Raw genomic sequence first — 24,717 nt, forward strand, 5'->3', positions numbered from 1 at the left:
GGATTGACGGTTTAAATTCATTTAGACAGGGTGTGCTTCAACTGAAGATTAAATTTTATGCAAATTTGACCTGATTGCTCTAGACACTATTCTTGCATCATGTCACTTATTAGTTCGTTCACTTTTCTTTTTTCTCATTTCTAAAAGTATTTCAAATATGAACCTGTTTTGAAGAGGAAAGACAAGGTTTTGACAAGGGTGCACTCCCATTCTTATGCATTCATGGTCTGAACGTCGGAGCGGCGTCTAAATCTTAAATTGCATTAATTGAACCAAAGATGTCCCCGAAGACCAACCTCTCATTAACTGGTATTGACTCGGCTGTTTTCCATATCTAACCCCACGTCTTAGGGGCGGTAGCGACGTGGAGCGAATCAAATGAATGCCATCTATATTCTGATTGTCTTTTCTGATTTGCTCCGTTTCCCTACCAGTTTAACCCCAGGAGACATTGAGATATTTGGACATGGTTTTGTGAAAATAGCTGTCACACATTTAGCAATACGATATCAGTCGGCTGTGCGCTCTTTCACGGTCTCATATTTCTACTGTCCCGATTGTCTGTATTTACTATGGATTACATTCCTCAATGTCGTTAAACCGTCTTTCTTTTTTCTTTAATTTAGTGTCGATAAAATCACCTTTCTCTAGTTTTATTTTACCTGATACGCGCCCAGAGAAAAGCTTCAGACGGGTCAACCCACTCCAAACTAGGCAATACCTCGAGGTTTCTTTCGGTTCCCAGTGTAACCCTGCTCTCCTTCATGAGCTGGGGACACCCAATAAGTGGTCTACTGAGCGCTAGACACATTTGTTACCGAATGGAAGGGATAGCAAAGATTGATGTAACACCGAGGTAACCAATGCGACGAATCCATTACAAGGCAGTATAGTATAATATACAGTGTTCTGAGTAAAAGATGCAGTTATGTTTTTTTTTTTTTTTTTTTTTTTTTTTTTTTTTTTTTTTTTTGAGGACGGATTCTAAACCACATGCAAATGTGTTTTATGCCTAAATGTCGCCTCCATACAGGAAGTGGGTCTATCATAAGACACTTCTACCTTTTTTGTCTGTCAGTCTCATCAATCGTAGAATTATGGCATAGCTAGATGAGAGCATTTGTAATATTTTACGGCGATTTTCCCCTTCATGAGAAAAACTGAGGTACATTCTCGGTCAATGATCATTCGTGGAAAAAATCTAAATATTTTTAGACTGATAACTATGCAGTGCAGTACAAATCTTGGTTATATCTGACAAAATGTTCGGGCACCTGTTCAAATTACTGAATACGAGTCCGTGACTTCAGATGTTATTCCGGATTTTACCATACATAGTTACAAAGACGACGCTGTCTAGTTTCTCTGTTTTCAAATGTCCATAAACGATTACTTGCCACGCGTGAACTTCAGCTGTCTTCATTTGAAGTTTACCAACCCAATCACTAATGTTATACAGACTACGATATAAAATTTGGTTGGCGCGAAGAAATTCGCTCCATGCTGCTTCTGACTGTGACAGTCGGATGAGTGTGCACACGAGCAAATGAAAATCTTTTCAAATGATGGTATATAACACATGCATATACCTTTGGACATTTAGTTTTTAGAAGAATGCTGATCATAAATCGGTTAATATTCCTAAAAGCTGTATTCAAATATAACACATGGGCAAAAGAATATTGCAAAAAAATCCTTTAAAGTATTCATGGACGCACATACAGTACCTAAGTTCTGAGGCAAACGCACACTCTTTGCTTGAAGTTGATAGAATTATGATGGGCTCTAAAGGCATAACGTGGCAAAAGCACTAAACCCTGACTATTCACAAATCCCATACCACTTACCATTGTGCACAAGAAAAATGTATTGTAATCCCACGACAGCTGACCGGCAGTAACGCATGATGTGGGCGTTTTTCACTTTTTTTCCAACACACGCTACGCACACCTTCTGACAGAATTGTTTCCTTACAGAACGTAGCCTGGAGTTCTCGCTTTGGCGATTTATGTCACTGATGTTCTGTAGCTAGCTCATTCTAGGAAGCATTGCTCTCTGATGAGAAGCAGCGCATTTACCACAAATTGGGTTTATCTTTACAAAACGTTACTATAAAACTTTGGTCATTGTCGAACTCTATTGATTGGCTAAAGTATTAGCCAATGAAAACAGAGGGTTGTTTTTATTGGCTGCTGAAAAGACTTGGATTGTGTTGTTTCAATGAAGCAGGTTTAGAAAGCAGAATCCCTGTGCATAAAATAAGAATAACGAGGACATGCTCTTTTCGGTTTGAAGCATTGGTGTCGATATATAGAATGATCTAAACGTGCAGGCCCGATGCTGTTCATCATTCAGAACCAGAGGGAGGAGCGAGCCTTTGTAAAAGCTGAAGAAATATCCATCAATATTCATCGTGGCAGATGACGACAGATCTCATAAAGAAACAGGTTACAAGGAATCAATAGCATAAGAAGATAAGAGAGGCATTGCTTTTGTTGAGATGAATATTTTGAACTATAATCCCAACTGTAAAAATTTGCATATGGTTGTTTTTCATGTAGATGTACAATGCACATTTATGTATCTTGAATAAACTTTGTTTGGTCAAATAGTAAAAAAGCTAAACTGAGAAAATCAGCAATATTTAATGAACATAATTTTTTTTAGTTAACTTTTTTTGTCAATTTTAAATGCCTTTAATTTAAAATAAGGAATAATATTGAACGAAGAATGGCTCGATATACTTTTTTCTTCTTTATATTTATACAGATGGATTATATACATACATGTAACAATCATTACCTTTTTCTACAACTCTTTCGTTTAATAAAGTTTCCTATGTTTCCTTCTTTACCTAGTTTGTCACAATTGATATTTTTTTATTTTAGAGCATTCTATAAATAAATAAAACATACTATCTTGCACAAAAAGACAATATTTACGGACATCATCTTCTGAATTCTTGCTTTTAATTATTGTTATTATTATTTGGGGGGGGGATAAATTCCTTGCCAAATATTTCCACTGAACTGCTCTATATACAGATTGATTAAATTCCAAAAATATTCCTTTCCTATACTACATACGTATACGGTACCCTTTCGTCGAGGAATATAATATCTTCTGATTTGTTTAAGACACTTTTTAACTTCCCGGGGAGTAATATCTTTATTTTTATCCCTTTCAAGGTCAATTCATACTGTTCTGCATTACCGTAATTCTTAATTGACTGATCATTCATACAATTTTTAAAACTTGCTATTCCATAAATGTGAGACCATTACGTCCCACCACCTGTGATCTTATTTCATATGTACAAGGCCTATTTTCTTTAACTACATCTCTCACAAAAATAATGGAATTCTTTATCCAGGGAGTGAAACAATAATGTATATTATTTTATTTGATATAAACATTATTCCATAAAATTGATGCATCTTTACATTCGCTATTGCTAACGCATATCTTCAAAAGTTGTTTGTAAAAATCACTTCAACAATCTAAATCCAGCCATATTATCTGGATTGATGTCGATACAGAATACACTTAAATCTATTTAGGAATAGATGGCTATACATATGCTGCACATAGGTAACATTATACAGCGTCCATCACCAGGAAAGCATAATCAAGCAACATTTTATTGCTTAGACTTCTATGATGTTTGTAAACCATATGAACTGATCGTTTTGATCCTGAATTTTGTTATTCCTGAAAAGAAAAATTTCGTTTAAACTTATCAGGGATTTTTTAACATCAGCCTTACCGATGACAATAATGTTTCTTAAAGCCTTTGATTTTACCATCTTTTCACATTTTTAAAATTTTCTCTTATTCTCAGGATTATTTACCGCCTTTACTGTAGTACTGAAAGTTACACCCAAAAGCTGTGGAAATTTCCTCACTAAATCCGCAAGTTTATCATTTCTAGTTGTCTATAATCCTCAGCATAACATAAAATGATGCACTTGATACACCTTCTTCCATTTGTAATTGCCTTACTGCCGTTTTGCCCGAAGGCTCTGGATGCACAAGTTGAAAATGACACTATTACTTTTACTGTAACAAAATGGTAAAGATACTGCACTCTATCTGCAACGTATACAATACAATATTTTTATACTGTACACACACACGCGCGCGCGCACGCGCACCCGTTGACCCCCTCCCCCCCTCATATATGTATATTTGACGCCGCTTCTGCCAGATTCTGCTCTCAAGACTTCATAGGCTCTATCTCCAGTCAAAATGTTTTCAAAACAACTGGTGCAGTTCTAATGTATTTATGATTGCAATTTTACATTCTAGTCAAAATCCTGTTATTTTTGCCTCAGGATAAAACGCAAATGATACCCCTATGTTAGGTTAAGAAGTGATAGCTGTTTATTTCAAAATGTCTGAGGCCCATAGTCTATTCAAATTTGTATATTTTGAAATAATATAATATAAGAGGACAAGGCATATAATATATCTCTGTCTAACTCTGTCCTTCGCGAAAAATACCATACGCGATACTCGAATACTCTTTTTGTTATCTTGACAACACACTGCACAGAAAAAGATTGTGAAGACCAAAACTGCCCAATCATTACTGAACCAGAAAGTTTACTGATAAGTGGACTGGATACAAATATCTCCTTACACACCATTTTCAAAAACACCTAAGCATTATTATTGTGTCTTTTTGCTTGAGCTGATATCATACCTGCGGCGCATGACCCGATCGGGGTAAAAGGACAAAAAGATATGAAACGCCACAGTCGAAGATTGATGATCATAAATGCGTATACGCAGGTGAATGTGCTGTGAAAAGAAGAAGAAAAGAACGCCCCGAAACTACCTCTTGCGCCTGTAAGGTAAGGTAGCATATTTTTCAGGATTGAAGTCAGGTTTGTAACTAAACATTAGCGTAACCTACGCTGTGTTTCCACCCACATGTACTCCTACCTGCTCACTCCTGCTCACCACTCACATACACACCCACCCGCTTACTAACACCCACCCGCTTACCACACACCCACCCGCTTACCACACACCCGCTTAATACACACCCACCCGCTTACCAAACACCCAACCGCTTACCACACACCCGTTTACCACACACCCATTTACAACACACCCAACCGCTTACCACACACCCACTTAATACACGCCCCCCGCTTACCACTAACCCGTTTACTACACACCCACCCAACCACTTACCACACACCCACTCGCTTACCATTCATCTGCTTACTACTCACCCACCCACTTACCACACACCAACCCGCTTACCACTCACCCACTTACCACACACCCACCCGCTTACCATTCATCTGCTTACTACTCACCCACCCGTTTACCACACACCCACCCGCTTACCACTCACCCGCTTAATACACAACCGCCCGCTTAACACCCACCCGTTTACTACACACCCACTCGCTTACCACACACCCGCTTACCACTCACCCGTTTACTACACACCCACCCGCTTACCACACACCCGCTTACCACTCACCCGTTTACTACACACCCACCCGCTTACCACTCACCCACCTGTTTACCACATACCTGTTTACTACACATCCACTACACAACCGCCTGCTAACCACACATTCACAGATCCACCTGCCCACCGACACCATGCGCATCTAATCAGTAATAGTGTGGTCTTCTAAAAGTAGAAATTTTACTATTTCTACGTCCTATCAATCGTGTTAGGGCTATATATTGTTTAAAAATTCAATCAAAATTAGCATATTTCCTTTTTCCCCTTGATTTCGAACTTTATTCCTGGGTTTAAAAAAGGCCCTCTCATTTAGTAACTTTTGGAATACGCCTGCAGTCTCACTGGCGATTATTGGCGTGCTAATTATCATTACCTCCGCCAAGAAGTCATGTTTTTGTCTTTGTCGCACTGCTATTTAAAATCCCAACTCCGGAAGTTTTGGACGGAATTTGACAAAAAAATTTTCAGATGTCAAAAAAGGGATAACTTAAAATCTATTAGAGTTTGGTGATGATCCATTGATTGATTTGACTTATTAATTGTAAGATTTTTGCCTTTGCAGAGGCCTGCGCTTTCTGAATGCCTGTCTAGTTTCCTATGAAAATGATACACTAACAGCATTTACTTTGTTTTGTGTGTTCCACCTCCGTCTCTTTCTTCCCCTAATCTGTCTCTACAACAACTGGCCTCAGCAGTATCGAAAAAACACATTTAACTATGTAAACTGCAAAGACAGTTCATTTTTACCCGACAAATTTATTCAGGTGTTTCTCATGCATAACCCCCCCCTCCACCCCCCCCACCCCCCCCCCCCCCCCACACACACACAGAGAGAGAGAGAGAGAGAGAGAGAGAGAGATTCGGACCCCATTCCCAGAGATTAGATCGATCCAACTATATCGACCTAACTCCCAGGGGGTTCACGCTAGATAGCTGTCAGCCGAGCGGGCACGGAAGTTAATTACCCCCTTACAGCTTGTAGTAGGCGGGACGGACATTATAGACGGATTATCTGACAGTAATCTAGTGAGACTCCCCATGGGGATAGATCGATCTAAAATCTATGGGAATGCATCCTCAGTTTCACTGGTTTCGGGGTTTGCCTTTGGCGTGCTTTTTTAGATAATCTTCATTTTCTTTATATCGGCCTTGCTGCACAATTTTATGCGTATTGTATTTGTGTATTCGTTTACCAACTCTCTCAACCCACTTCCGCATCAATATTCTTTGCCTCCCATGTTTTACATTTACGAAACGCATGATCAGTCGTGTATGTCTTTATACACAGCTCTGTTTAACCCCTCAAGCAAACTTTTCCCCTTAAAATGTATCCCAGCTATATAGTGGCACAAAGTCAAAGTAACAACCAAATAGTAGGGTTGCGTGAGATTTACCAAGACTTCAACATCAGTTTGGGGTTAAAAGATAGTGTACTTATTATAGCGATCGACACAACAAGCAATATTACTACCGATTGTGCATTATCTAAATATCGGGCTACTAAATAACAATTTTCCAAACACACCACTATTAAAATGGTTGTTCTCTACATTTAAGGTGGTAGTGAAGATATATTTCATATGCACAAGAGATCAGATATGTACACTATGACTGAGACAGTTCTTCACAATTTGCATGAGAAAAGCCATGGTCGGTGAAATACTGCTCTGCATATCCTTGTGCAATGAATACCCGGGTGCATGATGAGTCAGATAACAGGACTGAGATAAACATTTAAAATTAAGATGTCATCCGGTTAAAAGGCGTGTTTTGAGCCAGGTAATTCGCTATTCCACTTTTCTGTGTAAACACCACAGGTGCAGTGTAGGATATTACAAAAATGGAATGCAATTTACATCTTTTTGTTCACGACCAGAGTTACCAATACCATGACATTAAAGGAATGGGGATAGTTTAATTGTCCAACCAACACCGTCTGTCACTCCGGGGAGGAGGTGCCGGGGGCAGTTTGGGGAAGGGTTGTCTCATGTCCTCAAGAAAAATAACGTGCAAAATTAACAGTGGTGGATATTTAAGACAAGCGCGTTAAAAGAGAGACGAATATATGGTGGTGTAGAAAGGTAAAACATAGTTGGTGTTAAAAAGAAATTTATCTATACTGGTACATGTACTTACATATACATAAAGGAGTTATAAGATTAAGGGAATCAAAATCTAAAGGTAACTATGGTCTTCAGTAATAATGTTTTCCGAAAATGAAAATGGGTATAATACGATAATTCGTACCGGGCCTTCCCAAAATTGGTGTACTCTGTTCAAGAAGCTGTAACACCTTTCGCGAGATCAGGGACGCGAAATCTCTCGCACGACCGATCGTGCGTACGATGCATTTTCAAAAAAGATGTGTACAACATGGAATAAAATGTTTTATATGTTGCAATAACTGCCTTAAGGTATAAATTTCAGGTGGCCTCTTCTACTGTATTGGCATTGTTATTTAGTGTGTCTGTGAAAATAGCGAAAAAGAAAGGGCATAAAGTGAAGCATGGTATGACGCAAGTTGAAAGTAAACGATTTTTTAAACCTTTCGCCATTTTAATGGACTTCCCTAAAACAATAAAATAATATTTTCTTTTCTAGAAGACAGCGAAAAAGTTCTCAACTTATCGGGTATTATCTGATTAAAAGGCGTATTTTGAGAACCTCATTATCCACTGTGAATATGGAGAACAGCACAGGTAAGACATAACAATGGTGTAGTGTCCATCAACGTGACACGTGCTGTGTGATTTAATATCAGTTATTATTATTTAAATAATTAAAATTTCAAAGTAAATGCAGCATAGGGATTTTATAATTTGTGAAACTATGTCGTTTTAGATCGTACACTTTACCACAATGTATGTATGTATGTATTCCATCTTGTTTAGGTATTTTGTAAACATACATGTCTAAAATTATAAAGTGCGCATAATTAAATTAAAAAAAAAACACCTCTCTTTACAATATTTACTTCATTCGCGTACATACATGCAGTGTGTTGACTGAATATAGAAGTTGAAGGTAATATTCATAATGGACATTAAAAGCAAAGAAATGGAAAACGCGACCAAAATTGACCCGTCTCTGCATTTGGATTCTATGTTTTCTATCATTTTAAATCAAATAAATTAGTTCTAAATATTTCTCAAAACAATTTGACCGTCATATCTTTCTGTACATTTGAGATAATTGTCATCAAGTACTTAGTTTGAGGTATTTTAGGGTCTGGATTCGGAGAGATAATGAGCTTTACAGGATGTTTAGGTAAAGAAAGACTTTTACAAACGCAGACAGTATACCTTGAACCTAAGACCCAACATATCTTAGCTTGAACTTATCACCTTATAGTATTCATTTTTTTATATTTTCTCAAAAACCAAACGTAGCGTCCGATTTTGCGCCAACCAGTGGAGTGATTCTTAGCGAAGAAAAGCTGATATGGTTGGTAGTCTGTAGCGCCATGACAGGGGTGTGTTTCATAGCAGCAACAGTAGCGTACATAAGGTGAGCACGGTAAACAAGGTGATTATCCTTGTAATAGTTTTGCCCTCTCTAAGAAGTATGGTAAACAGTTATACGCATGACAGATAATAAGGTAAAAAATAAAAGAAAATAATATGTATCAAATTACTCATCTCTCTCATCATAGTCATTTTCTTTACTTCACGTACCACAAATGCCTTACTGAAAATTAGATGAGAAATGAATAAGTTGCTTTACACGTGTACCGGGCATCTTTAAAGGGCGAGTACAGAGTAAGATATACAAAGCTATTTAAGTTGACTTAATGCCAAAAAGAACGTGCCTGCTTTTTAATTTTAATATCAGTTTTAATAAATTGGATAAATAAGGTATGGGTTAATACAGAGTGGATACATATGTATCCGAGACATTTTTGCCTTTATAAACTGACACTGTGTAAAGTTAATTTCAAATGAATATTTAGAATAAATAATGTCTTTTTATTGCTGTCTGATTGCTGTTTGTAAGGCATAGGAAATGTGTTTAACTATTGTTACCTGATACATTTAGCAAGGTCCGCAAAATGCCCAGGGCGAAAAAGAAAAGAAGAGAGGAAAAACTTAAGAAAGATAAAAGTGAGTTCTATATGTTGCATCGTTTTATTATGTAGAGCACAATATTACGCAAAACAATGTTATAAAACAACACAATTAATAACTGAATAATAAATTCCTTTGCTATTTCGTTTTAGTTAATAGAATGTGCTTATCTCGAGAATGACGCCTTTTTTTCAGGAAATCTGGAAACCTCAGTCCGGGTCGTGGTTTTTAAAAATCAACGAGGGCGAACAATATCTGAATTCCTGCAAATAAGTCAAGATAAAGGCTTGATTGAAAAGGAGCATCAGGTTTGTTGCGTGATAATTATATTTTCAGGCGTCTTGGTAATAAAATTCATCAAGATCCATATGAAGGTTTCATAGCCAGAACAAATCTGTTGAATGATAATAAGAGCTCCTACCCCCCCCCCCCCCTCCCCGCACGCTCCAACGCCACGTCCCAACATCATATACCAAATGGGACTATTTTTTTTAATATGTCGGCCAGAACGCAAAACCAAATATCCACATGTGAGAAACAGTCGAATGTGGATGCACTGTATACCTGGTGATGGCGTTTAAAGAATATTATGCAGGTGCCCACTCAGTCATGCATACAGTCACGCTTTAAAAGCCTTTTGCCATAATTATAGCAAGAGATTATGCTCTCATTGTGAGGCTTACCCCTGGCCTCATGGATATTTTGTCACTTTAAGAAGACAGTAATTTTAATGTCCTCAAATTATAATCAAACAAACATAATGACAACAAGAAATAAAAGTATAATTAAGTAGATATTATACCATACACCCTTGGTTATATTTCTAATCAGAGAGAATGGTTTTCAGGCCTTAACTAAAATAGCTCTGGAGAGGGAAATGTTAAGACGTGATGGCAAGATTCATACCAAAGATAGTTCGCGAACTTCCGGTATGTATTAAAAGTTTAATTATCTTCGTAATTATATACTGATGTCGCAAGTTTTGAACTGATAATCCTTCAAGTGCATCGTCTGAGTGGTAAAGGGTAATCCATATTTAACTGCTATCAAGGCTTTCTTTTACTCTGCGAGATATGTTATATATATACATGTATATATACATGAATTTGGACCTCAGTTTGATTCACTAAATCAAAACGAAATATACCTGAACACACGCGTTCAAAATGAACATCCATACTAGAGAATTATTTCTGTAATACTATTAGTTTCATTGATTGTATTTGTATATCTAGTAATCTTTTAACTTTCTCAGATCTAGCATGCCAGTTGGTGATCCAAGACAAGATGGCAGCCTTTCTCAAGGACACGAAGCTGAATCCTTTTTACGTCGATGTAGGTCAAGTCATAGGCTGTTTACGCCATACACCTGTAAAATTATTATAACTATATTATTAGGTGAATTGTGTAAATTAGAAATATAAAAGAAATCACACACACGGTAGGTAACATACGCTCATAGGCCCACATTCTTCTCCACACAGGCGGATCCATTTTTGATGCCACAGCTCCAACCTGGGTGGAACTTTCGTTTGTTTACCCTTATAAAGGAATGTTGTACAAATACATATGCTTAAAAAAGTTTCCTGTCACGAGCTGATTGTTTTTTTTTTTTTTTTTTTTTTTTTTTAATTATTGAACATAATTATTGTTTCAGGGATACAAAAACCGGAATGCTTACCTTGTTCACACTGGTAAGTGACTATGTAACTTTATAGAGTTACGAATTATTTAATGACCAATTCAAATTTTAAAATATTTTTTTAAGGCAGGAAATTGACAGTCATTTTCATTTAATTTCCTTAATTTTTACATCTTTGTCCTTTTTTCAATGTTGCATTCTTCTGTATTCATTTTTTCGCACCCTACACGGCTATTTCGTGTTCTGCCCTTTATATAGGTTTACGCCAAACTTTATCACATTTATCACCTCTCCCTGTAGTGCCGAGCCTATGTACGCGCTCTCAAACTTTAATAGATTTTTTTATAAGTGATGACATTTAATTAAAGTATTTTCAATATGACATATCTACATTATTAAAGGGATAACAACTCTTCATATGAGATCTATATTTTACAATAAATACATCGTAAACAACTCATAGAAATATAATATATTCTGTTTTACCACAAAAACGGCAGTTATAGCGTATTATTCTGAAATCTGAGCTCGTCATCGGACCACGTGACCTTCATAGATGGCTATACTCTGTAATAATCTCTGAAGATATTATTACAAAAAAAAAAAAAAGAAAAGAAAAACAAAAGTCTGAATGTAGAAATGGATTCATTAACCATTGGTAAGTATAGAAAAATTGTTGTTTACCCCAGGAAAATTAATTTTTTGGGCCAAAATGAACAGGTGTTATCCCTTTAAATGGTTGTGACTCACAATAATTGTTTTATGTTGATACTTAGTTTTTATTACCCCCTAGCAAATTCCTTTTCTTTGCTTTATGAAGGATATTGTGGTTATCTTCTTCAGCTCCTACAAGAGAAACTTTGGAATCTTTCTGGGATGTGGTATGGACCCACGGCTGTCAGTGCATCCTTACACTTACCCCCTCCTTTGATTACAGTGGGGTACGTTGTACACATGAAATGATGTATAAGCATGTGCAGGCGTCAATATCAGTGTAACTTAGTCCATAATAGATGATCAATTTCCTCAAAAGCTATTTGTCCAAACGCTATTGAAAATTGAATGGGGAAATTTTGTATTGCTAACTTGATGTCCACTAAATTTTTCAACCCTATTGCAATTTATTTAATAGGACGTGGTTCCATTTTGGCCTAAACAAAACTGAAATCCAATCAAACTTTAATGCAAAGATTTAACCCATTTAGCTAACCCCACAAAATTACTCTCAAAGCGTCGCCTAAAGATCAAGTTGATGAAGTTTTGCCGCCGACATTGAACTGTGTTTTGACAGGATAGACAAAAAGAAACAGCCACAAAAATAACTGAAATTTTAGATATGTCCGTTAAAGAACTCGTTCTGGAATATTTTATTTGGTGTTCTGTATGGCATACTAGTTTTTCACCTTTTACCGATTCAGATTTTATGTTGTGAATACTGGCACGTGGCCACTGCGGGGGGTTATCACGTGGAGATTCAGAACACTGTGACACGCGCAGACTGGATAAAGCGGACCATCAGCGTAAGAAAGGTACATGCCAGTAATTTCGGTTATCCTTTATTTGACTGTAGTTCATTATGTCTCTACGTGGGCTCAGTCCGTAAATTATTTGTAAGTGGTTTTGCATGATATAATGGTTATGAATTTTACCTATAACGAAGCAATATCTATTCAGAATGACTGCGACCAGGAGAGACTCATACAACATTATCAGGCGAAGAGCTGGGAGCGCCACAGGTGCCCCGACCCAATTCTCTTGTTAAATATCCGGAGAGAAGTTAACCTGTCAATGTCACACGAATCCCAAAAAGGACAAGTAACCCCGCTGTTGGTGCACGAAGCGTATGTCCACCTGTTACCTGTCGCCTTGGGTGGCACGCCTCTTTCCCGTCGTGTCACTTCCTCACACTGTACATATACTGTAATTATAGTAAAAACAATCCCCCAACGTTTATTTACTGGTCTTCTTTATTCTCTTACAAACATAGAAATTTACACTGTGCTTGGTTCTCTATGCACTGATCACACTGTTACTACTGCTTTAACTCGATCTGTAAAACTTCCATTCTTTTTTTTTTTCTTTTTTTTTTTTTTTTTTTTTTTTTTGTCAATAGGCAATATCTTTAAGTGTGTTAGGTACGTTAGGGTTCCCCCTTATCTGGTTAGATAAAGCGAAAAAAAATTGTCATGGAAGACAGATGTCTTTCTAAACGACTGGTCAATTATTTAAAACTAAACTATTTAATTAAAAATTGGATGAAAAATTCAAATGCAGGGAGTGGTCACGTAATGATTCGTGAGGAGAAAATTGCTAGTCCAGAAGAATTCATTTTGACGATAAACATTTTGCCTCCCTGTGTGCAGAAGAGCGTGTGGTGTGCTCTGAAGTGTTTGTTTTCATTGCCCTAATATCAAAACAAGTATTTTACATAAAAGAAACTAAACGGGAAAAAGCTATTTTGTTAATGTATGCCTATGACGTATCGAACTCCTTTGAGTATTGCACTCCACACCTTCTAACACTAAATTCCTGTAATACAATTTTGCAGTATGTTCTTTTTGAAAGTTAACATAGTCCAACTTGTAGCTGGAATATTACTCTTCTAAGTAGTCAGTTTACAATATTTTGTCATATATATTGAATAACGTAACGTTATCATAAAATCATCATCACAGAAAAGTAGGATTTATTTTGTATTTCTATAACAGTGCTATTACATCTCGAAACTGTAAAAATATCTAAAATTATATAGTTTATCTGAATATTATCCCATATGTTGATTTTTGAATCTGTGATGAACTTTCAGGTTCAACTCTATTGACAAGGTTGGCGCCTACATCGCTGTGGACGCAATCTTGGAGCGAATGGACGCCACCAAGAGCGTCCAGATCTTTAACGCCGTTGCCTATCTTCGGAAGAAAAACCCAAGAATGCTGGAAACATTAGTAAGCCTTAAGTGATTCTTTACTTTAAACTGTCAAATATCGTCGAAAGGTACGGAAAAGACTACGTTGACTGCTGGTGGGAGGATAGAAAAAAACTTGAATTTTAATTTATCAAAATAATCCCCTTCAATTCAATAAATCGTTTTCTATGCCACCGATGGTTTCGATATTGCCTATAACTTAAATGATAACAAATTACTTCCTTTTTTAGCAAAACTACCAATTTGTTTATGCCACAGTTGCCACCCATGCTGTATGTGACGACACTACTGTTCAACGAAAAGATCTTGTTGGAGTGACAAAGTTTTTAGCATGGAAGTCTCCAGGCTGGAGCGAGACAGGATTTTCGAAGGAATTTAAGGTACCGGTTGAAGAAAATTGTATAAATACTCACATTGTTAAAATGGCCTACCTCACTTATACGTATCCATATCACATTCAAAAATTACTTTACAGGTTTAAATATACTAAATATAAGCAAAAAAATGAGTAATACTTCAAGAGAGGTATAAAAAGAATAAAAAGAGTCAGTGGACTCAATGTTTCACTTATTTCTGTTTAATACAATTGTGTCTCAGCTGCTGACCTCCCTGACCCCCGTCCTGACCAGTGGCGAGTGTGCGGCCGGATTCAGGAGTGAAAACTTGCACAAAAACAGGAATTCAGTCCTGCTACCTCGTAAGTTTCATTTATTTACTTCCTGATCTATACTGGTATATACTGTTTATCTATATTTAAACTATGTAGGTCTACTTGTGCGAAGCATGTAACCGCGTGAGAAAATAATTTGAAATAAAGCGTATTCACTGTTTTTACTTTCTTGTCTGTGCGGCCTAGGAATAGTTTGATTTCAGTTAAGAACGAGATACCAACCAGTATTGTTAATTTTGAACGAAATAAAATATTGGTCTAGGAAAAATAATTTGACACATCGTGTAAATCAATGGGAAGGGTGGGGTTGACAATAGGTATTATATTATATTATATTATATTATATTATATTATATTATATTATATTATTATTTTGTATATAGTATATTGAATGGCCTTATATGTTTTAGAATATACTGCCAGAGTATTCAGCTTTAAACTAGTGACTTTCTATGGAGATATCTTTGCATGCAAGCTAAAGCTTTCTATTTCAGCTGACAGATGCCGACCCTATTTAAAAGCCGATTCAGTTAGTAGTCATAGTGATTACATCAATGCAGTTTACATTAACGTGAGTATGTTACGGCGGTGGGAGTAATAACAGATAATAACAGATATCGTTTGCAGTTTATCTGCATTGCTTGTTTAAGGTCCCTTTACACTGGACAGCGTCCTTTCTGCATCCTTCAGCAAAATGTGATCAGTACGCTCAACGGTCGCCAAAGCAATTAAATCGTGTCTCAGTGTAAAGGCATCTGCGTTCCTTGTGCGTCCTTTGCACGACCGAATCTTAATTTTACCTGTAAAACTGCGAGCGACCTGTGCGTCCTCTGAGCCACCTGTGCGTCCGCTGATCATGAGCGACCGGTCTGCTTCCCCTGTGCGTCCCCTGTGCAACCCGCGGCGTCCATTGCGATGTTTTCAAGAGCGACCATTGAGCATCCTCGTTGCGTTCTCTGTACCTTTATCGGCAATCAATGGCGACCACTCTACGATCTTTCTGCCTCCTGCTAGACCGATGAGCGTTGTTTGGGCGTCCTTCTCTATATTCTAACTCATATTTTTTCATCGGTTCTAACCAGGTCATCCAATTAAGAATATTTCCAGCAAACAAAACAAATAAATAGGAATAAACGCTTTAAACTAAAGTAATGCAAGGTTTGCATGGACGGACTGATAATCAGCCAGATTCTCATTGTTATCCTTATAAGAAGGATGGACCGGCGCCGAAAACGAGAAAGTATGACTGACACAACATAGAATGTTTGAATCCGTTTTCAGATGACCCATTCTGCAAAAAGTTCTGACAAGTACTGCATCTTGTAAAAAAGGCAAAACATTCGTTTTATAATAACCTCCTAAAAATAGATCGGTTCATGAATTTTAGGGGAAAAACAATCGGAGGCTGATATGAGACCACTGTTGCCCTTAGAATTCCTGTCTGGTAAAAATACTTCAGCACGGCCCCGTTTGAGAGTGAAAAAAAAAAATGTTCTACGTGCCGAACACTGGACGATCTTTGAGTTTTCGTTCTGCTCCAAAGAGCTGCTTGTGCCTTCTTTCTACGACCGCGGCGATGCTTGTGCGTCCTCTCTGCGACCACGGCGATGCTTGTGCGTCCTTTCTGCGTCCATTGAGCGACCTTGCAGCGTCCATCCTCCATCGCGTTCTCTCTGCGATTATTTTGAACATGCTCAAAACTTTGCGGCGTCCATGGCGTCGAAAAACAAACAGTATATCACGTTTGGACACGACGCCCCCCCCCCCCCCCTTCCCCCGTTCCTGAATGAGAATCCATTGAAATGTAGTGAGATATTATGTTAGCTCTTATTGTAGATTAAATATGTGGCAGCTGACAGTGAGTCTCATCTACAGAGCCCAATACTTAAATACTTTAATACTTTATGTTACAAATCACCAAAGGTCATCTTCATTCATAATCAATTTACAGAGCTTCTACAGCGACCAGCAGTTTATAGTGACCGAGTGGCCCATGCAGAATACTATTGTGGATCTGTGGCGACTTCTGTACGACTCTCAAATTCCAACGCTTGTGATATTGGACCACATGGACTCCAGGTTTGACCGTTGGGTAAGTCCGGTATGAAACAGGGTTTCCATAGTAACTGCAAATAAAACCATCGGTTGAGGTATATGATATTGATAAATGACTGCCTACTCAGTTTCGTGGCCATCTAGAAAAGGGCATGGTTGAAAGAAGCACCTCACCCACACCACACATATTTCAAAGTATGACAATGGCTTAAAACTGAGTATCATCATCATGCTTGAAGACGGTGAAAGACCATGAAAGAATGCCACTGATTCTTATTGTAGAGATACCCACATTTCTGGCCTGGTTTCCCGGAAACTGAAGTACACGATGGACTCCAAGTGACGCTAACTGAGACCAGGCGGTACCCAAACATCACGACGAAAACATTCAATATAAGAAAGGTACACATATAACGACATTTTGTTTTTCTTCTTCTTCTTTCACTCTCTCTCTCTCTCTCTCTCCCTCTCTCTGTGTGTGTGTGTGTGTGTGTGTGTGTGTGTGTTTGTTGTTATTTTGTTCTTTAATAAAAAATAATGTGAGAAACATAGCAGAAGGAAATAAAGAAAATTGCTGTGATAAGTCAGTTTATTTTCTTAAGTAATGTTCCTATATCACTAAGAGGTTCGATTTATCACAATTAGCCTATAATTCCCTTTCAGAACGTGATCCGCAGCTCACACAAATGGGCACAATCGGGAAAGGTGAGATGTCATTCAAATGATGTGCTAAGTTTATACATTTTTCGAAAAATTTCGATAATAGTGACCGTGTGCTATCTGAGCCGGTTTGTCAGAGTGCCGCTACCCAGCACACCATGTGACGTGCCAGTATAACTGTATGTACTCTTACCTACAATACTAGGCATGCTGACAAAAGCATTTTCAAATGTTAGTGAGTATTTTTTCCCACAATCTGTCATGTTTGATGCGCTTTATTTATCCAAACAATTGCTATATTTCCAGTATGATATGCAAGCAACTAGAGCACTTTTGAAAAAAATATTTGCAGTCGAGTCCGCCACTCGACACGCACATAAAGTGCGCATGTTCCAGCTGAACTATTGGCCGCGTAAGGCAGAGGAAGAGATGGGATCGATTTTGATGCTAAATAATCTCGTAGAGGAATGGCTGCACAAGCTAGAGATTGATCAAGGTTTCACTCATGCACCTGTTTGTATTATGTCTAAGTAAGTATATACTCTCAACTCAGCTCTGTAAATGTATAGTAATGCTAATCCCATGAAGTGTAAATATAATATGAAGTATCTTAACACATGTTTATGGTAACTCATAGTTCATTATAATAAATGAAGGAGTCAATTAAAAGATAGCATACATCAACCTGAGAACTTTTGCTGCAGGAATCTGATCCCTTATTGTTTGTTTAAAAAGAGATGAAAAAAGAAAACTGAATAAATCCCATCGTGCCCAGTAATCTTAATTATCATATATCTTTCAGAGACGGTGTGGAGCGCTGTGGTGTCTTCTGCACTGTCAACATTGCACTGAATCAGTTGGCGGAGGAAGACAAAGTGGACATTTTCTCTACGGTCAAATTGGTAAAAGCAAACCGTCCAGAGCTAGTGAAAGATGAAGTAGGGCTTGTTTTTTTTTATTATTTAATTCAAGCATACAGTTAGAGACAGTTGTTATACAAACGTACACTGTACGTACCTAAACAAACACACACACACACACCAGCACATATATATTTCATCGGCAGAAAGGTTTAGCAATTATTTTCACCTTCTTCACTCTTCCCCTCTTCCCTTACCCTTGTTCTTCAATTTGGAGGAGGGGGGAGATTGCAGAACTGAGCACATTAATGTACATTTTAATTCGCAAAATGGATGTCGGACCTTCGGCCCCACCACCATGCCCCCTATAGTACAATACTTGGCGGAATGACAAAAATGTTCTCAAATGACCCAGTAAATATATATATTTGATAAATATATAAAATATATGCTTGATAAATATATATTAGATAAAATAGACACAACAAAAATACAGGCTTCAGTCAATGCATGCGGAGATTTGCTCTTATTTAGCATTTTAATGTTGTCTACATATGACATAAAGAGAGTTACGCAAGTTGAAACTGATTTGCCCTACAATAAAATAAATCTGTTTTATTTTTCCAGAAAGAATATCTTCTATGTTACGAATTAATCAAGTTGGCCGAGCAGCAGAGATGGGGTGCCAGAGATACGGCCACGGTGCCTGCTATGAACGCTCTAGCAGGAACACCTAGCACGCTACCCCTATCAGGTACACCTAGCACGTTGCCCCTATCAAACGGCATTGGTGTCGGTCATAGAACAGGTGGAATTACAACAAGCCATGGTTTACAGCATGAAACGTCAGAATCAGTAATATGACTATAAGTTTTATACATGTACATTTTTAATTAAAATTATGTGTCTTCATACCATTCATGTTATCAGAAGCTCAAAAGAATTGCCTTCATCTTAACAATTGTGTAGAATGAACATTAAATACCGCAGGATGTAGCAGTGTAGAAGACCCTATACATCTGTGGATATATCATGCAGCGTTTTTATTCATTGAACTTAATGTACATTGATCATTTTACATCATTCTTTCACAGTGTACAGTTACCAGTACTTATATAAATATAATTTGCAATATACATGTACATGTTCTTTACAAAAACAACAATATATATTCTCCTAGCAAAAAAGAAAAATGTCACACTGTACGCCAGGCGTTAAGTGATGCAGAAAATCATCATGTACCAATGTTCTTTATTCAACTTCTAAATGGATTTTTTTCACAAAAAATTACTGATTGTACAAGCAATAAATAAACTCATCATAGTAAAAAAATCAAAGCCACTTTTCAGTATTTTGTACAGTATTTTCTGGATTGAGGACGCGTCTGGGCGTGGAGTCAAATAGTTCTGTAACGTTTGCGCAGTAATGGCGGTCCACACACGGTGCAAAGATAGCATGAGGTAATTTTTGTTTGCAGTGCTGTCCCTCTGTTGCTACAATTTATGTGGGGTGCGTTCTGTCGACCAGAGGCAGAAAATTGGGGATATACTTCTTACCAGCTGTTTTCCAAACCCTTGCACGTCCATAAAATCTGGCAACGTTTCAGATGCTTTCATCTGAGAACAGTGTCAATGCCCAGTATTGGCTGGTGACCATTCCAGAATTCCAGTATACCGTCTGACTTGACGTGGACGGTTTTTGGCAGTGATCACTGGTCTCCTAACAGAAACTCGGGTGCATGGGAGTTTTGCCATAATTGTCATAAATGCGGGCAGCTTGATTGACAGTTTATATAAACAAACGTCAATCATAACATTGATAGTGTAGGGCGTAGGGAGAGGTGTAGGACAGTGACTACGTCGAAAGATGTGTGATCCCCAGAAGTATTGATATGAATGGAAAAAGGATAAATCTTTTTTCTTTTTTAGAAATTAAACATGTCCATTCGCCTTAGGTTTGAAACTCAGCTGCTGGGATTATGTGATGGGAGGGTGTTCTTGTCAGTAGGCCCACTTCCATGTACTGTTGTACCATTTAATAGCCAGTTATCATAAAGCCCCTCAGTACTGCCATGGAGTTATAAGAACACCAGTTATTTCAAGCGGTCAATATTTTTAGGGGCCGTAGCGATAGTCCGAAGGTTCAATAGTCCGTAGGTTCATTTGGTCCGAAGGTTCAATGGTCCGAATGTGCATTGAAGGTTCATTGGTCCGAAGGTTCGATAGTCCGAAGGTGCATTGGTCCGAAGGTTCATTAGTCCGAAGGTTCGATAGTCCGAAGGTTCGATAGTCCGAATGTAAGCCCGCTGTATAAGTGTATAGTGAATTACATGTACAGGGGCGGATCCAAGATTATTTGAAGGGGAGTCCGCGGATGCAAAGCCCCCATCCCCCTTGGCGTAGGATCTGGGGCCCGCTAAAAGGCCCCGAAAATTGTTGGTGTCTCAAAATGACCACCTATTTATCTAGAGACACATCTGTGAATATCTGTAAAAAATCTATCAGTCGCCCTGGTAGAGGGTTTAAAAGTTAGGTCTGCACGGGCAAAAATAACGTCAATACTAGCATATTACATTAGTTACAAAAAAAAAAAAAAGATCTTGATGTTTTTCATGGGATTGGAAGTTGACTGCAAAGGTTTATTTTGTAAAATCAAATGGAAATTTTCTCACGAGTCACGAGTGTATCTACTTTGTGCATAGTACGTTTTTCTTCGCTTAAATGAATTTGTTACAAAGACAGCATTTTTGATGTTGTTCATCAGATTAGAAGTTTAACTGTTTAAGAATATTTCAACATGTTCAAACTGCCTTCGTACTTGTATTTTACGTTTAATAAATAAATAGATAAATAAATAAATAGATAAATAAATAAATAGGCCCACCGGGTTGATATGGCGTTGCCACATTTCTATTTCAGATTACAATACTGCTGGCGGAACGGCTTTTTTTTTTTTGGGGGGGGGGGGGGGTGGGAGGGGAGGGGAGGGGAGTGGGCTGTGCGAACAACAACATAGTTTGTTTGGAAATGCAATTATTCTATAACTTTTACATAATTTAAGTAATGTGTAGGTTAGAAGAATTTGAATTCTAATCATAGTATCTTAAGACATCGTAAGAAACTCAAACTAATTGTAAAAGTGCTCTTGGATTGTTTGGATTGATGGACTGGTAAAGTCAGTCCAGGAAAAATGCCGTTTACCCGTGTGAAATTTGTTTTCTAAGGGAGTTTGCGCCTTTTCAGAGCTTACCATACCTATACGGTAATAAATATCAGGTTGTAATTAAATCATTAATTAAGTGGGTCAGTACTAGCAGTCAGACTATTACTCGAAAGCCCCATACCTGTACCTCGAGTTGATATCGGCATTTTAGCCAGGCCCATTTCGATGTCAGATATATGGATCTAGCGGTACCTGGTTCTAAAGATCTAAAGGTTTATAGGAATCTGTTGGTGGATCTGTCGGCACGTAAATTTAACGAGACGTAAATCTATTGAGACGTGTATGTATAGAGACGTATGTTAAGATACTTCATGGTATATTACCACTTCATAGGATAAGAATTACTACTTCATGATAGAAGGCGACTTCATTGGTTAAAAAATAAGGACCCTTAGGAGACTTCGTAGTATATTACCACTTCATGGTACTTTGTATCCAAACATGTTTCAGTTCTGGTTGGATGTGGAAATTAGGCGTAAAGGTCGATATGATGTTTCATTATAGACCTTGATTTCCAGAGTGACGCGTGTATTCGAAATGGGGCGTGTGTGTGTGTGTGTGTGTGTGGGGGGGGGGGGGGGGGGGGGGAGTAACATTACTCACTCACATGATAGTGCGTATGTTATCTCGTTGGAGTTTAATGAAGCTGTTATTTTCATATGTTCTCGTAGATACCCGTGAGATTAACTTCTATAAATAATGTACTTTATTTCAAGAGCTCCGGTCCAATGGCGGAAAGCATAAAGCTAGTTTTTTGTTTTACCCTTTTAGTTTTGAAATTTTTCAGATTTCAGGACGTTTAAAAACAGACAATATTTGGACGTTGAATCATGGCGGGTCTAAGGCACTAGATATATAAGACAAACGAAGTGTATAAATAAACACATTGCCTGCCTTTAAACTAGGGCATAAAACTGACCATGTGTGGTTTGATTGACGGCACAGGTTTATAGATGTGGCTAGTACACAGTAGCAAGAATGTATGTCTTTCCACTGTAGATAGAGAACTCTACTAGGCAGAGAGGTTTTAATTTTGCTCTACACTAGGTGTACATTAATATCTTTAACAAACCGTCTATTCCATTATTCGTGTTATAGAAGTATCTCTTTTGTAACTATGACATAAATGTTATGACTTGCAATAACAAGCTGTCAAAAAAGGGTTTTCTATATTGATATGCAACAAATATGTTTCGAAAATATCTCGGTCGTTTAAAAAGTTTGACCTCTTGGCCTATATAATTAATGAAAACGCTTAGGTCGGAAAGTCCGAAATCTGAATGATTTGAAACGGTCAACTGTGCAGATAGATGTTGGGGAGAATGAAATGCTGGGGATTCATAAAACTGGTGTAGAGCCGCATTTTGCAACTGCAACGCATTTTGCAAGCAAAGAAAATCGTGAAAATGAATTTTTCAACCGGAACGCATTTTGCAACCAGAATTTTTTCTTAGTCAATAAATAGCTAGTGAGAAGTTCTATAGAGGTAGAATTGGAATGGGGACGGGGTTGTCTCGGCTAGGTACGCTTACATTGGTCAAGGTTTCCCTGTGGTGGACAATTTATTATATACATGCATAATCTATTTCACATTGTTACTTCCTAAACCATTATAGTTAGGAACTTGATACGTCGGGGATTAATAAACCTATCATTATAGGGATTTGCAAAGGCTCTTCGGAATTCAATTGTGACTTGGGGTGTGGTTGACCCTGGGGGTGGTCTATTCTAATTTTTACATCGTATTTTATGCTAGGAGCATGAAACGTGGCTACATACTATTTTGAATGTGGAAGGGCACTTCGGATTTTTTTTTTTTTTTTTTTTTTTGGGGGGGGGGTCCTGGGGGCGGTTGAGTCTAATTGACATTGTTATTCCTGCTATATCTATCCTGAGACCAATAAAGCTGGGAACGTAAGGCTATGGGGATTGAAAAATCTGTCTTTGGGGATGTGTATGGGTCCTTCTGCGTTTTTGTGACATTGGGTGTGGCCGTCCCTGGGGAGGTTGATTATAAATTTTACATCGTTATTCGTGCTTCTACCCTAACGCCATTACAGTTGGGAACATGAAACCTTCCGGGCTGATAAGTATGATATTTCATGTTAGTATGATATTTCAGGTGTGGCTATCCCGGGGGGTGGTTGATTCTATTTTTCACAACTTTATTTCTGCCATCTATACCCTTAAATTTTAAGAAACATGGAACAGAGATTGATGAACCTGTCATTTTAATGAATGTGCATGGGTCCTTGAGAAATGTAGAGAACATCAGAAGCACATACAGAACTAAATGGACTTCCAGCCATATGCATAAATATAGGTCAGGGAATCCAATTAAAAACTAATTCAAGGCCCCACACACTCGATCAGGAATCCTAGCGTTTAACTGCTGTTGTGTCTTAACACAAAACAAAAATGTTTATTTCCCAAGAGCAGTAATTAACATGTGTGTTTTATGTTAAAGAACAATGGGACTTGGACCCTAGGATTCCTGAGAGTATGGTGTCTTGAATGGGTTTTAATTAACTTGTCCTATATTCAAGAATACGACTGAAGGTCTGTTAGTTAGTACTGTCTGCTGCTTTCTGTACATTTCCCCTTCCTTCCTAACTCGAAGACCGCCATCAGATTCACACATACAGGGTAGGATGTAGTACTAGCTGGGTCGGTCCAACTCTGCAAGGAATCTTAATTGCAATCTATGGAATCAGCTTCATTGCCTGGCAAACCACTAATCACTCCACCCTCTAGGGACGGCCACACCCCAAGTCACACTAATGTAGCCCACCCATGCACCAAAGACTCATGTTCCTAATTCGAATGGTCTAGGGGGAGATGAAATAAATTACGGTAATATATATATATGTGTACCATCCCCAGGGACAGCCACACCCCAGGTCACAAAAAAAAAACTGCCTGTGCATACCCCGACATTTTAGTTTCCTCAACCTAAAGACCTATGGGTATATAGCAGAAAATACAATTTAAAGATAATAATCAACCACCCCTAGGTCACCAAAGTCACCAAAAATCCGAAGGACATGTGCACATCCCTAATGGCAAGTTTAAATATCCCCAACGTCTCATGTTCCTCACTTTAATGGATAGAGGATACCAGTAACAA

General features: G+C 37.9%; 2 protein-coding genes across 2 annotated transcripts in view; one reads left to right on the top strand and one right to left on the bottom strand.

The window, feature by feature from the left end:
• Nucleotides 1–2,083, bottom strand: part of LOC106172281 (carbonic anhydrase-related protein 10) — a 28,370-nt gene extending 26,287 nt beyond the window's left edge. Inside the window, exon 1 of the mRNA XM_013552919.2 lies at nucleotides 1,848–2,083. Coding sequence (XP_013408373.2) covers nucleotides 1,848–1,905 — 58 coding nt within the window. The 5' untranslated portion in view covers nucleotides 1,906–2,083. The remainder of the gene's footprint in view (nucleotides 1–1,847) is intronic.
• Nucleotides 2,084–4,699: 2,616 nt separating this feature from the next.
• LOC106172276 (receptor-type tyrosine-protein phosphatase mu) lies at nucleotides 4,700–19,700 on the top strand. Its single transcript, XM_087009906.1, has 21 exons — nucleotides 4,700–4,856; nucleotides 8,093–8,190; nucleotides 8,881–8,998; nucleotides 9,527–9,591; nucleotides 9,751–9,863; nucleotides 10,403–10,484; nucleotides 10,811–10,890; nucleotides 11,213–11,249; nucleotides 12,041–12,138; nucleotides 12,616–12,726; nucleotides 12,872–13,038; nucleotides 14,004–14,142; nucleotides 14,354–14,503; nucleotides 14,721–14,820; nucleotides 15,288–15,364; nucleotides 16,745–16,885; nucleotides 17,131–17,250; nucleotides 17,512–17,553; nucleotides 17,815–18,038; nucleotides 18,311–18,446; nucleotides 18,996–19,700. The coding sequence occupies exons 2-21, from the start codon at nucleotides 8,175–8,177 to the stop codon at nucleotides 19,230–19,232; spliced, it is 2,253 nt and encodes a 750-aa protein (XP_086866032.1). The 5' UTR covers nucleotides 4,700–4,856; nucleotides 8,093–8,174; the 3' UTR covers nucleotides 19,233–19,700.
• The last annotated feature ends 5,017 nt before the right edge of the window (nucleotides 19,701–24,717 follow it).

Source organism: Lingula anatina, chromosome 3 (assembly GCF_051362555.1).
Source record: "Lingula anatina isolate TDL-2025a chromosome 3, LinAna3.0, whole genome shotgun sequence".
Taxonomy (NCBI): Eukaryota; Metazoa; Brachiopoda; class Lingulata; order Lingulida; family Lingulidae; genus Lingula; species Lingula anatina.

Bases quoted from the DNA above. Each gene is read 5' to 3' on its own strand.
- LOC106172276 (XM_087009906.1), top strand. The intron at 9,592-9,750 runs GTGAGTTCTATA...CCTTTTTTTCAG, and splicing joins AAAACTTAAGAAAGATAAAA to GAAATCTGGAAACCTCAGTC. The intron at 17,251-17,511 runs GTACACATATAA...ATTCCCTTTCAG, and splicing joins AAACATTCAATATAAGAAAG to AACGTGATCCGCAGCTCACA.